The sequence below is a fragment of the Manis pentadactyla genome, chromosome 6, assembly GCF_030020395.1.
Source record: "Manis pentadactyla isolate mManPen7 chromosome 6, mManPen7.hap1, whole genome shotgun sequence".
Classification (NCBI taxonomy): Eukaryota; Metazoa; Chordata; class Mammalia; order Pholidota; family Manidae; genus Manis; species Manis pentadactyla.
In genome coordinates, this window is record NC_080024.1 from 143,453,555 (window position 1) to 143,468,411 (window position 14,857).

At 43.6% G+C, this 14,857-nt stretch overlaps 1 protein-coding gene across 14 annotated transcripts in view; it reads left to right on the top strand.

Annotated features, from left to right (window-relative positions):
* The window catches only part of ZNF532 (zinc finger protein 532), a 190,641-nt gene that overhangs the window by 121,761 nt on the left and 54,023 nt on the right, over positions 1 to 14,857 (top strand). For 12 of the 14 annotated variants that reach the window (XM_057504221.1, XM_057504222.1, XM_036876808.2 and 9 more), the window contains one exon: positions 12,484 to 14,846. In XM_057504221.1, the coding sequence (XP_057360204.1) occupies positions 12,501 to 14,846 (2,346 nt within the window). In that variant the 5' untranslated portion in view covers positions 12,484 to 12,500. Of the gene's footprint in view, positions 1 to 1,726; positions 1,778 to 12,483; positions 14,847 to 14,857 lie in introns of all 14 variants that reach the window. The other 2 variants (XM_057504218.1, XM_057504220.1) reach the window with 1 other exon arrangement.

Below are 14,857 nucleotides of genomic sequence, written 5' to 3' on the forward strand. Positions count from 1 at the left end.
CATGGTGATATGGAGAGTGGGGTGTTGTGACTGTCTAGATGTAAGATGAGATGGTCCTAAACTAGAAGGGCGCGGGGCTTATAAAGAGTACAGGTGTTGCACTGCTAAGGAAAACGGGCAGGATGCGGTGTGAGAGTGCTCGAGATGCAAATCTGCGTTTGCCTGCCTGAGAGGGTAATGGTATAGAGAGAGGGCATTCTGACTTTGAGGACTAGATGGGGAATTCTGTTGAAGATAATTCAATGAAATGATTTCAGGATATCTGAGTGCAAATATTCCCCAGCGCTTTAACCAGATATCTCAGGAAAAGACAAAAATTGAATCTGAGCGTCTCTGCAGTGAGTGACTGTTGTATGACATGTGGGTGGTTAGTGAATAAATAAACATATACATGTATCAGAAGTCTGAAGTCTAAACCTTGGAGAATGTGTGCCTTTAGAAATTGCCCTTCAGAGGTTTTTAAAGAAATTTTCAGCCTACATTTGGGGACAGCTCAACTTATTGTTTTTCTATTCCTCTGTGTGTGTCTTCACTCAGTAACAGTAAGCAGCATTTTTGCTTTTATTATTTTATATACACTGCATGTAAAAATTAAATGTATGTAGTTAAGATGGTGAATTTTGTGATGTGTGTATTTTACCCCAGTTTAAAGAAATTAAATGTGTTTCTTGCTGTTTTCTTGTGTGCGGGCTGTTAATTACATTCGCTTTGTGATATATGTGGATTTTAGTCTGATTGGGAAGTTATACTGCATATAATGTATTTAAAAGGAAACAGTTCTCATTTATGTACTGTTTTGGTTTTTGGAGTAGCAAACTCTAGGTATATTGCTACCTTGGAAGAAAAGACTAGCCTTGATAGAAGATGCCTTAATGATGGCTAGAGGGATAAACAATTCATTTCTTTCCACGTGACCTGTACAACCAAATATTTAGGAGGGACCTATTTTTTTAGAGGTTGTTTTATATAGTAAACTACCAGTGATCCAGTTGTCATGTTGCCTGCATTCGTAAAAAGAGAGGCTAAGTAAATCAATTATCATCTCTGGCCACAGACTGGAGTTTGCTGTAGTAGCAAAAGATCACCTTGGTTATTTCATGTGCAGAAATTGTGGAGAATGCGAACTTTAAGGAAATTCTGTTTCTAATAAACTTTGGTTTCAAAGTTGCTAAGTCATTTCCATTTGTCAGTGACTGACCTTGAGGCAGCTTATTGGTAAGAGGATAAAATGGAAAATTAATCTCTACATACGTACACAGAGCTGTTACACAAACATTTTAGGAATTATTTCTTGTTTATAATGTTGGTCGTCAGCATTCTTTGAAGTATCCGTCTGCTGCTCATCCCAGTTCCCCTCTCTGCATTTTAATACTCTCTGATCCCATAGCTCTTCATTTTCCCTGTCTTACTTAGAAAAAAAAAAGCAAAAGCAGAAAAACTCAAGTCCATGCTTTATTTAGATTTCCTCAGTTTTTACCTAATGCCCATTTTCTGTCCCAGGATCCTATCCAGAATATCACATTGCATTGAATCATGTTTCCTTAGGCTTCTCTTGGCTGTGATAGTTTCTTGATTTCCTTGTTTTTCATGGCCTTGACAATTTTGAGGAGTCGTGGTCAGGTATTTTGTAGAATGTTCTGCAACTGGGATTTGTCTGATATTTTTCTCATGTTTAGGCTGTGGTAATGAGTTTCCGGCTTAATATGATGTTTTCAACCCATCACAGGGATGTGCTGTGTTCTTCACTATTGATATGGACCTTGGTCACCTGTCTCAGGTACTGTTTGTTCACTGTAGAGTTACTCTTTTCTCTTCCTTTTCTATACTGTCCTCTTTGGAAGAAAGCCACTTAGGGAGTGAGAGTCAGCCCACCACCTCCATAAGGGTGGGACATCTGCATAAATTACTTGGGATTCACTGCACAGGAGATGAGTCTGCTTTTCCCCATTTATTTACTCAATCATTTATGTAGTATGAACTCATAGATTTTTATTTTATACTTTGGGTTATAATCTAGTACTACTTTATTCATTGCTCAGATTGTACCAGCTTTGGCCATTGGGAACTCTTTCAGTTGTCCCCTGTGTCGCTTTGACACACCCCTGTCAATAATAGTTCATTTTGTTTTGCAGCACTTTCTTACATTCCGGTAGTTGGATGTGCTTCAGGCTCATTTTGGCATTTCCCACCCAATCCTAGAATCAGCCACTTCTCCAAGGAGCCCTGGTTCCCTTTAGCGGAGAATGGTGCTGGAAACCAAGATCGGGGTACTGGGTGTCCTCACTTTTGGTCTTTGCCAGCATCTCTACCAGTACTGGCTTCCACCATCACCCAGTGACTTGCTTTCTTCTTTTTTCTATCGAATCTTGCCACAAGATGGCCTAGATTTTGTTTTTATAGCTGCCAGATTTTTTGAAGACTAGATCAATACAATATTTCTATTCCTTGGATGGTGAGGAATTAAGCTGCTTTTTTATGTGGTCTGAGTTCCAGTATTAACAGTACATAGGAATCCAACTAAAGATTCAATTGCGGTCGATGATATTTTTGGTCTATAATTTGTATCTTTCATTACAGTTTCCAAGAGTTTTACAGATTTATGAACCTTAGGGGGATAGTTAGAAACTTACTAAAATTAAATTTTGAACATTCAGTTTTATTCAGGTAAAATAAATAGATGAAATAAAGCCGACTTGGGCACTAGAGATTTGCATTTATTGTTCCCAGGTTAAGGTGCACTCAAATTTGAATTCCAGGGATAGTGAGATCCTTCACTGAAGGAGATTGAAGTGTAGGCAACCAGAGCAAAATAAAATTCATATCTTCAGGATGTGATTTCTTCTGTATTTGTCATTTATGGAAAACCCTATATGAGAATGAACCACTTCCTTGCTGTGAAGTGTGAGTGAACTGTAAGCTGAAATGAACATGCTCCTCTTTACTCCTTGTCTCAAAACAAAGGTGTACATTATTTTCTTTTTTGTACTCCATAGGGCATTAATTTTTTATTGACTTTTTTTTTTAATTAACCAAGACTCAGAAATGAGAGTTTTATATAATTCTTGTAGCTCTTGTGGGGAAATCATACTTGCAGGGGCTTTGAGGCTTTGGAGAAGGTATGACTCTCAGGTCTCACCTTCCCTGACCTCCTGCTGTGTATGAGGACGGAGCCCTGTCTGCCGCAGGGCACAGAGGAGCTGGGCCTCTGTCAGGCGGATCTGCCAGGATTGCTGCTGCTGCTTGTGGGAAGCTTTGCACACTAGGAAGTGCTGGGTCTGTGCAAATTTGTAGTTTCATTGTGGTTTGAGGGCTGCAGAGATCAGGCTAAACTCAGGTGAGGATGGTGCCACTGTGCCTCTGCTCTGGGCATCTCTTCCATCCACCTCCCCACTTCTGACCTGGTGACGGGTGGGTCATTTGTGCCTCAGACTGTAACTCCGATTCTGCCTACGGCTCACACTGCAGCCTGTGGGTTCTGTGTTGGGCCTCCCATCCCCAGTACCATCCTCTGCACTTGAGAATGATGCCCACTTAGTTTTTTCAACTGTGGCTCAAACGCAGATACTCCATGATGAGGAAGGTTGTGAGCAAACTGTTCTCCACAGCATGGTCCCCACTGCTCAGCCAGGTTGATGTCCTGGCTGGGGCTGTAGTCTCCTGTCTGGTTGTGGGATGAAAAGAATAGGAAAATTGCATGAAATTCTGACCTCTGGTCACTCCTTGTTTGAATTTTACGCTCTCTGTGCTTTTTGTGCTACATGTTTGATTGTGACAGTGTTCCCTCTAAATATCTAAATATCAGTCCTCCTACCCCATGTCCCTAGGGCTGAGTGTATGCTGCTATCCTCATTTCTTTAGGTGGGAAATTGTCCAGGGCAGAGAAGCCAGGGGGCACAGGGAACGTTGGTGCTGGAAGGGAACAGCACTGAAGAGGTATTGGGTAGCCTGGACATTTAGATGCTCATTCTCTTCTCCAGGGTTTGCCTGCAGAAATGAATTTATTTTAGGGAAGTGTGGGTCTGGGGTTTGTATGCTCTTGCTTATAATTAGTTAAGTGACAAATATAGGTCAGTAAGTTATTTCATAGAGCTGAAGAAAGAGACAAATAGGAAATTCATCGTCTCGCTCCTTGCATTCATTCATCAGTCATTGAACAAGTGTTTATTGCAAGTAGTAAGCAAACCATACGGGAAAATGTTTAAACTTTCTAATAATAACAGAAATTGGTATATGTTAAGCCATCTTTTTATTGCCTTAGACATTAGCTAATAAATATTTATAAAGTTGGGCAGAATACACTTTGAAGTAACTCTAATGCATCATGGCAGCAACAAAAATTACTGTCGCCTTTTGGGAAATCACTTTGGCATTTGTATTCATGGATCAGAGAAAAAGACCTGTGGTTAGATCTTTTTAAAATTTGGGAGCAGTTGTGAATGTCTTCAGAGGTTTACATGATTCAATAGCATAATAAATGTTGTCCTGCTGAAAGACCTCTGTTCACTGTAGGAAAATCTAGCATTTATGATACTTTTTTCAGTCTTGTGTTTGTGAAAAGCCTAATAGGTTCCTACAGAACTAGTGTCTGTGTTTCATAGTAAGTAAAATGCTGCCTAGGGTTTTTAATGTTTTCCTGGAGGCGAATGTCATTGATGTAACACAGATATAAGGACTTAGACGAGGAACAGGTTGGGAAGGAACAGGTTTTAGTTTAGTTTGACATATGGTCAGGAGAGCCGAGTGGACTATAAAACCAGCAGTTGGGAAGGTGGTGGTTAAGGAAGAATGAGGGCTGAATGTGGAAATGAGTGAGTTCTCTGAATATACTTGATTGTTGTAACCACAGGGGTTGCTCAGGTTGCCTTTGAGCAGAGGTAGGTGAGAGTCTGCAGGGACCCATGAGGGAAATGGGAAGAGCCGGGGAGTCGGGAGAGTCTGGTGGGCTCCTGACAGTGCTGTGGGGCCACAAGAGGAAAACATGGCTGGGAAATGAAATTCTGAAAGGACACGGGCTACAGAAAAGGCACTGGGCAGCAGAGAATGGGAATCTGGCTCTGAGGCCCTTACTTTCATGTAGTAGCCAACACTGCATGACAGCATGCGTCTTCATTTAACTTTTTATTTGGAAATAATTTTAACTTACAGTAAAGTGACAAAAATAACATGGTTTCTAGTTACTCTACGCACTCTTCCCGAACCCCCTTGAGTAATTATAACACTCAAAGCAATACTGAAAAGGTATCATTGATATAATACTATTAACTAGATTGTAGACTTCATTCAGATTTTGACAGTTTTCCTGCTAACTGGAGGACGGTATTTGTGCACAGTTCCCTCTCTGTAACCTCCAGTATATGGCCAAAATTCTGTTTTCCAGGTATTTCACTTTGTTCTTCCCCACTTTCATGAGCGTGGTTCTGCTACTCATAATCTAAGTTATAATGGTTCTTTGTTATAATTAGTCTTTCATTTTGGGCCTTCTGTTGTTCCTTTTGCCTTTTTTTTTTTTTTTAACTTACATGCAGCAAAAACCTCTGGGTTTTTAACAGATTCACAGAAGTGTATAATCACCCTCAAAATAGTGGTACAGGACAGTTCCATGGCTCCTAAATTCCTTCCTACAGCCTGGATTTTAACAATGGTTTCAGGACGGGCGGGGAAGGAGCTGGGAGGTACAGGGTTTGTCCCTGCCATCCTGACCTTGACCGTGAGGGCAGCATGACAGGGACAGGGCCCCAAAGGGTAGGGTCACGAGGTTAAGGTCTCTCTGCGGAAGTAGGTAGAGGTGAGAGGAGTGAGCAGAAGCACAGGACAGGGCGACGGGCCCGAAAGGCCCCCTGTGTGGGAACGAGCAGGATCTGAAGGAAGGAAGGGCGTGTGCAGGTCTGGCCTGATGCCTCTTCTCTTTGTAGTTGACGGCAGAGAAAAAGGTGTGGAGTACGGAAGAGGGAAGGGTTAGAAACAGCCTGTCCCCTGGCAGGGTGGGAGTTAATAATATTGGCTAGCTAAGTGCCGCGGATCCCCTGGGGCATAAGGAGTAGGGATTTGCTGCTGGCTCTCTGACCCCTCTCTGGGCGGCTGGAACCTCAGTGGAAGGAGCTCTTTGGGGTTGAACTTTCCTTTTGACCTGTGAGTGGTGCTTGGAGCTAGGGCGTGACCTTCCTCAGAGAGGGGTGATGGGGAAGTAGGCCAAGGATTGCCTGCTAAGCTTATGGAAAAAGCTGAGGATTGTAGCATGTTGCTTATGGAGAGGGCAGTTCCCTCAGCTTCTCTGAAGAGCTGGGGAAAATAGATGGGTGGAGAAGGGCCAGGGAGGTGCCTGTTTTGTACGCCCTTGAGGGAAAAGCGAAGAATCCCCACAGGGAAGGGCCATTTGGTTTATTCTTGTATTTCCCAGGGTTGTGCCCTGATTGAGGCTGTGTTTTTATTTCCAGAAGCAGCTTGAACTCAATTCACATCACTTATATTTCAAATCAAGAATACTAGGTTTGATAACTGAAGAAGAAAACACTGCCTTGGCCAGAGTATCTGTATGTATATCAATAATTGATACCATCAGGACTTAATGAAACAAGTGACTATCTATTCTGGATAATAGCAACTGTGTTTACTAATTTCTTACCTCACATGGTATTAACAAAGTGTACATTCTGTTCATCCTGTATATGAGCTGTCTTTGCACACACTGGATGTAACCCTGGTGTAGGCTGTTGAGAAAATGAAGTTCTACCCTCAGCTGGCAGGGTAATCGGGGACCCCCATCAGCGTTGGAAGGTGAGGGGGCCACCAGGGGGCGTCAGTGATGCTGTCTGTCACAGTGCTTCCCTGTGGCTGGAAAGGAACTGCTAGACCTACAAAGTGCTGGTCAGATTTCACTCAGGATCTGATCAGTGTGGAGGATCAAGAGAAAATGAGCATTGTCATTTTGTCATTTACATGGGGCCCTCAATTCTTTTTTTTTTTAAATTCATTTTATTATCATTAATCTACAATTACATGAAGAACATTATGGTTACTAGACTCCCCCCTTCACCAAGTCCCCCCCACAAACCCCATTACAGTCACTGTCCATCAGCATAGTAAGGTGCTGTAGACTCACTACTTGTCTTCTCTGTGTTGCACAGCCCTCCCTATAACCCCCCCCACATTATACATGCTAATCGTAAGGCTCCCTTTCTTTTTCCCCTCCCTTATCCCTCCCTTCCCAGTCCTCCTGCCCAGTCCCTTTCCCTTTGGTAACCGTTAGTCCATTCTTGGGTTCTGTGATTCTTCTGCAGCCCTCAATTCTTAAAGAGTCCTTCCATTAGCTCCATTTATTGCTTATTTTTCCTGAAAGCTATACATTAGCTTATACATTCGTATATGAGTGTGTTTGCATGTGTGGGAACCTAGGTGTCTGCCAGGTTGGGTCCTCAGTCTGCTGTTCCCCTGCTTTCCTAGAGCGAAGCACTGAGGCAAAGGTTCTCAACAGCTGGTCCAGAGAAGTAGCTGATCAGGTTCTTTTTTAAAACTCCACAAAACTGATATCTGTTCCCAGCTGGCTTAGGAAAAGTGAAGATGCGTGAGGCCAACTTGTGTGACTGAGCCCGCTTGGTACCTGGAATGGAATTGTGAGGAGGAAGTATTTCTCCCTGTTAAGCAACTCACTGAAGTGGGGCAGAAGTGAAAGGTCAGTTAGGTAAAAAGAGATGTGATTTTTTTGTTTGGCAGTTGAAGAGATGTAGTGATGGAGGGCCCTGAAAATGCTAAAGATGAAAAAGGGGTTGGTGTTGGGGGCGGAGCCAAGGACAGAACGGGACAAACAGGAATTTAAATGTCGAAGGCCTGGAGAAGCCAGTCCCTGTGTATTTCTTGGAAGACAAATACAAAACCCAGCAGTGTTAGATTCATTTTTCGTGAGGAACACATTAAATGTGAAACATTGCATAATGTTAATGTGTAAGAACATTTTACGTTTGAAAGAAAGATAAGAATAGAAAGGTTAGGTTCTAATCTGTGGAATTATTTCTTTGAAAAGGGCATCCGTGGCCAGCTAGTGCTAGAAAGTTGTGACAAATATAGTCCTCAAAAAGGGTGACAGACTCATATGATTACAGTGGTTTTATGGAAAGTTTGTGTAATACTGTCAAGGTGGTCAACAGACTTTGGTTTGGTTTTCCTTAGGATTATTATGAGTTAGAATTTACTGGTTTTCATTAAAGAAAGGGTTAGTTTCTCCATTTAAGTGGGGAGCAGCAGCTTGATGTGCATCCACTATGCAGATTGATCTTCATATATTCATTTTGGAGGTGGAATTGTGGGTGGGTGTAGGCATGTGTCTCTCTGGGGATTATTTCAAAGTTAGTGTTGTTTGGTCAGAGTAATGCCTGACGTTTTACACTGTCATTCTCCAATTGGAAATTGGGAAACAGCTCCATGGAGAACAGTTTTTTTTATTGTGAAGTATAAGAAGTATGATTAAGAGATGAATAGGTTTTTCTTAAATTTTTCTTTTGACTTTTGCCAAGGAAGATGAAATAGCTTTCTATAATTTTAAGAGGCTTTCGTAGGAAAGAAAATGTTTTGTTTGTGCCATAGGAGGGAATAAAAATGGTCATGTGACAGACTTGAGTTCTTTCTATTTCCTTTTTTGTAAATAGCCCTAGCATTTTCTCCCACATATTTTCAATGTCTTGAGGTAGAAGGACATTCTACATTAAGCACAGATGCTGTTACTGGATTAAAGATCATTTATATGGGATTTAGATTTAAATGAAAAGACTGTTGGTGCCTTTGAAGGAAAAATACATTATACAGAGAATAAATGAAAGAAATCATTGCAATATGTTATGACAACTAAAGCTAATTCAGTTTGGAAATCAAGCTGTCAGGGGAAAGGAAAGCTAGGAGATCTCTTTTATATTATGTTTTAAAGGACAGACCATAAATTTATTTTTGTAACGTTTTAAGAATATTTTTAACAGTAGTGCTTAGTAATTGGAGTGAAAAATGAAGAAAACGTTCAAAGATAAACATTTCCCTTGGTACTTGGTATAACTGAGAGATGAGGTGGGAGTTAAGCATTTTTCCCCCACATGGAAAATTTGCTCTTGCCTCGGCAGAATGTGGGAAGGGAACGGGTAACAGGACAATGTGACTGACTGCGGCCATGAGCAGCATTCCTAGAAACCAAAAAAGAAGTGTGAAGTTACAGAGAGTGGTATTTATGACATTGACGAACATCCCCAGAGACGTGGATCCCCCACACCAGGATCTCGGGTTTCAGACGGTGTACTATGTTTCCATGCTCGTTGTGCATTTTCAACTTAGAGTCTGGATTCTTCCAGGTGACCCAGGGGTGCTGACCCTCAGTTTTTTAAATCACTGCTAATTCATTCTTAACCTCTTTGAGCTGTCCTGTTAATTCATCCCTGGGTTCTCCTTGAATAAACTATAGATCTTAGGTGATACAGAGGAATGGGAGAGGAGGCTAGATCACTACGGAGGTGGAGTTGTCCCTGTGGCAGGAGCATCTTCTCAACCCCTTAGGGGGTTCGCAGGCTTGGAGGTTCCTCCGGGGTTTTCTACGCATTAACCTTGCTCTAGTTGGGCAGTGTCGGCAGCTTCCTACCATCGACCAGATGATTTCATACTGCTGCCTGCGCTCTCTGAGTATGCGTGCACTGATAAATCAGGCCAATCCCTGTGAGGTGTAAACAGGAGAAGATAATAGGCACGTATTAATCTTCCATGTATTCATAAGAATACCTGCCAGTCTTACTGCTGATCTGAACCGCCAGTCACTGAACAAGTTTTGTTTCATGTGGTAACCTTTTATCATTTCTTGGGGTTTTGTGTCCTGAGCCTACCACCCATATTTGAACTGTCTCTTAGGTTCATTTTGTTCCTGACCTGACTGCCTTCTGGTATGAGTGATGTGAAACTGGGTGGTGTCTCTTGCTCACCCAAATCACAAGAGAGCAAATGACATACATCAATCCCATGTAGCTGTAAGGAAAGAATGGAGGAACTTGGGTGGAGCTTCACTGTGGTTCAGGATTTCCAGAGCCTCGGTCCAAGCTCTGGCCTAGTGGTGGTGGTAAAAAAACCAACCTGCAGGCTCTTTCAGCTCCGGAAGGGGGTTGAGTGTATGTCTTGAGTTCTGTGAGAACAATGATCTGCAAACTTGGATCCGCATGGTTGGTAAGAGCGCAGGGTGGGTGCTGTTAATGGTGCCTTTATTGTGAGTAGTCGCCTTGCAAGTGCTGTACGAGGCTGGAAAATAGAAATGGTGACATTCAGGGATATTCCCAGGTGGGTGGACTCTGAAGTGGTATATTACCTGACAGATGGATTCCCCATATTTTGCAGTTGAAGTGTTCCATTTCATTTTAGAAAGAAAGTCATAGTCATAGACTTCTGCACTGGGTATGATTTTTCAGAGGTACGTTCACATCAGTATCAGCTTAGAAGTGTTGATGTTTTGTTTCCTTGGCCCTTTTATGTTGGTCCTGCAGGGAATCTGAGAGAATAGTGGCCATGGAGTATCTTCTCTAGGCTAATAAGCAAACCATTTAGAGAAAAGCCTGTGTGGCTTCTTCAGCCCTGTGTATGTGAATGGAGGGTGATTTATTTTTTAGCTCCTATTGAACCGTGAGTGTTCATTTTTCCCCAATTCTTAGAAGTGTTTGTGTGTGTCTCAGAGTGAGTGAATATGCTGAGAGTGTCTTAGTAGCTGATGGTGGGTTTGTGGTTTATATGAGTTTTCACAGGAATGTATATTGTCATCTGAGTAGATCTGTCTTGACTCTTACACAGTTACTTTTATTAGGAATGCGTGATTTTACAAGAAAAAATTCAATGTTCTGCAGTGAAAGGTGGGAAACAACTTCACGATTTAATGCAGATTTAAAGGAAGAATAAGATAGTAAATACTGAAGAGGAAACTATCTAGGAATATGTATCTACACAGCAGGCTAGTTTTTCCATTGAAAGTTGCCTAAAATCTTCTGTAACCCTCTTCCTTTCTCACATTGTTGTTCCTTGTTCTTCATTCTCCCCCTTTGCTTACCTTCCTTCCTTCCTTTTCTGCCTGGCTTCTTGCCTCCTTCCACCCAGGAAGGAAGGAACAGCCCCACAGAGATCGCCTCACTTCCTGAGGGTCCCCAAGCTAGTGAGTGACAGCTGGAAGAGGCCCATTCTTCTGCTAAGAATCCAGTGTTTGCTGTGTGGCGTGTTAGTTATTTAGCACTTTACTGGAAAGGTGGGTGAGACATTGCCTGTCTTCTGTCAGTCGACAGGCTATTAGGTAAGAAGAGACAAGTGCACCCACACTGTAGTCCATACCAGAGAACGGGGCGACTGTGGGATGGAGGCCTCTGAGGGTTCAGGGAAGAGAAAGAGCTCTCCTGCAGTGGAAGTTTTATCTGGTCCCCACAGGCACGTATCCTCTGCAGGTAGGGTGACAGATGCCTCTTGCAGACCCTAAGCATTTCATATATTCACATATCCTTCCTCTTCAGTAATGGCTGTGACTGTCCATTTCATAAAACTCTCCTTCCTCCTATCCTCCAGGGTTTTATGGACATTGTTGGGGACATTTCTTTGTAGACTGTTATCCACTCTGATGTAGTCCTCATGCAACAGCGAAGGCCTGCCCTCTCCTAGGCTTGGTCATACCTTTGGGGCCATGTTGTTACACGTTGAGAGTAATTTCATGGAAGGGCCTTTCTCAGCTGCCAGTCATTTGCGCCAGCTCTGTTGGGTGAGTGGCAGTTGGGAAACGGCTGTGTTAAATTGACTACTAACAGCACTGAACTAGGGAGGGAGAAGGAAGGGGCGCTATACATTTGTGCCAGTGAAGTACTTTTTTTCTTACATAATGGAGAAAATTAGGATTGAATGAAAACTGATGGAATTAGCTTCTTAGAGGTGAAAAAATAAAACCTCTGGTGGTACTTGAGTAGATACCCTGTGGTGTATTGGGATGTGCATTTCTTCCGTGGATGAACTGAAATCTGCAATTGAGTTTTTGATGGGAATATATTCCTTTTAATGTAATATTCCAAATCTAATGGTGATTATAATAGTGACAATTCTACCAGTAGAACTAAATGCTGTCAAGATCAGAATGTGTTTAGAAGTAGCTTTTTGTGAAATCAGCATGATGAACTGGTGATAAGTGGCACATTTTCTTGTTGGTACACCACACCCTAGTTTTTGTGCTGTAACAGTTTTGACGAACTCCATTCTTGCTAGAGAGGTGCCGTGCTGGTGGTGCTGCACAGCTCTGTGGAGCAGTCAATCTGAAGCTGGAATGACCAAGGCTTCCTACATAGTCTCGGATGTCTGCTTGCTTTGACTCAAAGTTCCATAGTTATAAGTGCAGTCACCAACTTCCTCTTTCTTGGTAATCATCACTGTGTTAGTGTAAGTCCTTCAGGGATATTTATCTCATTACAAAATGTTGGTTGCTGACAGCATCATTTTCTGTTTGTTTAACAGAACACCTGATCACATTCATGACCATGGGGGATATGAAGACCCCAGACTTTGATGACCTCCTGGCAGCGTTTGACATCCCAGATATGGTCGATCCGAAAGCAGCCATTGAGTCTGGACACGATGAGCAGGAGACCCACATCAAGCAGCATGCTCATGCAGACGACGACTCCCACACACCATCCTCTTCCGACGTGGGTGTCAGCGTTATCGTTAAGAATGTTCGTAACATCGATTCCTCCGAGGGCGCGGAGAAAGATGGCCACAATCCCACAGGCAATGGCTTGCATAATGGGTTTCTCACCACATCCTCTCTTGACAGTTACAATAAAGGTGGATCGAAGTCCTTGAAGGGAGATGTGCCTACCTCAGAGGTGACTTTAAAAGACTCAACTTTCAGCCAGTTTAGCCCTATCTCAAGTGCTGAAGAATTTGATGATGATGAGAAGATTGAGGTGGATGACCCCCCTGATAAAGAGGACATGCGTCCAGGTTTCAGATCGAATGTGCTGACGGGCTCGGCTCCCCAGCCGGACTATGATAAACTGAAGGCACTTGGAGGGGAAAACTTAAGTAAAACCGGAATCTCTACTTCAGGCAATACAGATAAAAACAAAGTTGCTAAGAGAGAAACAGAAACAAATTCTATAAATCTGAGTGTTTATGAACCTTTCAAAGTCAGAAAAGTAGAGGACAAATTGAAGGAAAACTCTGAAAAGGTGCTTGAAAACAGGGTCCACGACGGGAAGCCGAGCTCCGAGAAGAATGATGCCACCCTTAGCAGCGTCGCACCGTCGAGGACAAAGCCATCTTCCAAGCTTTCTTCATGTATAGCTGCAATCGCAGCACTTAGTGCTAAAAAGGCTGCTTCAGACTCCTGCAAAGAACCAGTGACCAATTCACGGGAATCCTCCCCATTACCAAAAGAAGTAAATGATAGTCCTAGGGCCATTGAGAAGTCTCCTGAATCCCAGAGTCTCATTGATGGGACAAAAAAGGCATCCCTAAAGCAGCCGGATAGTCCCAGGAGCATTTCAAGTGAAAACAGTAGCAAGGGATCACCATCCTCTCCCGCGGGATCGACACCAGCAATTCCCAAAGTCCGCATAAAAACCATTAAGACATCTTCTGGAGAAATAAAGAGAACAGTGACAAGGGTATTGCCAGAAGTTGATCTCGACTCTGGAAAAAAGCCTTCTGAGCAGACAGGGTCCGTGATGGCGTCTGTGACGTCACTTCTGTCGTCTCCAGCCTCGGCTGCCGTCCTTTCCTCTCCCCCCAGGGCACCACTGCAGTCGGCGGTCGTTACCAATGCAGTTGCCCCTGCAGAGCTGACCCCCAAACAGGTCACTATTAAGCCTGTGGCAACCGCCTTCCTTCCAGTGTCCGCCGTGAAGACAGCAGGATCGCAAGTCATTAATTTGAAGCTCGCTAACAACACAACGGTCAAAGCCACGGTCATATCTGCCGCCTCTGTTCAGAGCGCCAGCAGCGCCATCATTAAAGCCGCCAACGCCATCCAGCAGCAAACCGTTGTGGTGCCGGCTTCCAGCCTGGCCAGTGCCAAACTTGTGCCAAAGACTGTGCACCTCGCCAACCTTAACCTTCTGCCTCAGGGCGCCCAAGCCACCTCTGAGCTCCGCCAAGTGCTAACCAAACCTCAGCAGCAAATAAAGCAGGCAATAATCAATGCAGCAGCCTCGCAGCCACCCAAGAAGGTGTCTCGCGTCCAGGTGGTGTCCTCCTTGCAGAGTTCTGTGGTGGAAGCTTTCAACAAGGTGCTGAGTAGCGTCAACCCAGTCCCAGTTTACATCCCCAACCTCAGCCCTCCTGCTAACGCAGGCATCACGTTACCCACCCGTGGGTACAAGTGCTTGGAGTGTGGCGACTCCTTTGCTCTCGAGAAGAGTCTGACTCAGCACTACGACAGACGCAGCGTGCGCATTGAAGTAACGTGTAACCACTGTACAAAGAACCTCGTTTTTTACAACAAGTGCAGTCTTCTTTCCCATGCCCGGGGGCATAAGGAGAAGGGAGTTGTGATGCAGTGCTCCCACTTGATTTTAAAGCCCGTCCCAGCAGATCAAATGATTGTTTCTCCATCAAGCAATACTTCTGCTTCATCTTCCACTCCTCTGAGCTCTGTGGGAGCCAGCACACACACTGTAACCAAAATCCAGTCTGGCATAACCGGGACGGTCATATCGGCTCCTTCAAGCACACCCATCATTCCAGCTATGCCTCTGGATGAAGACCCATCCAAGCTCTGTAGGCATAGTCTGAAATGTTTGGAGTGTAACGAAGTTTTCCAGGATGAGACATCGCTGGCTACACACTTCCAGCAGGCTGCAGATACGAGTGGACAAGTAGAGTATCA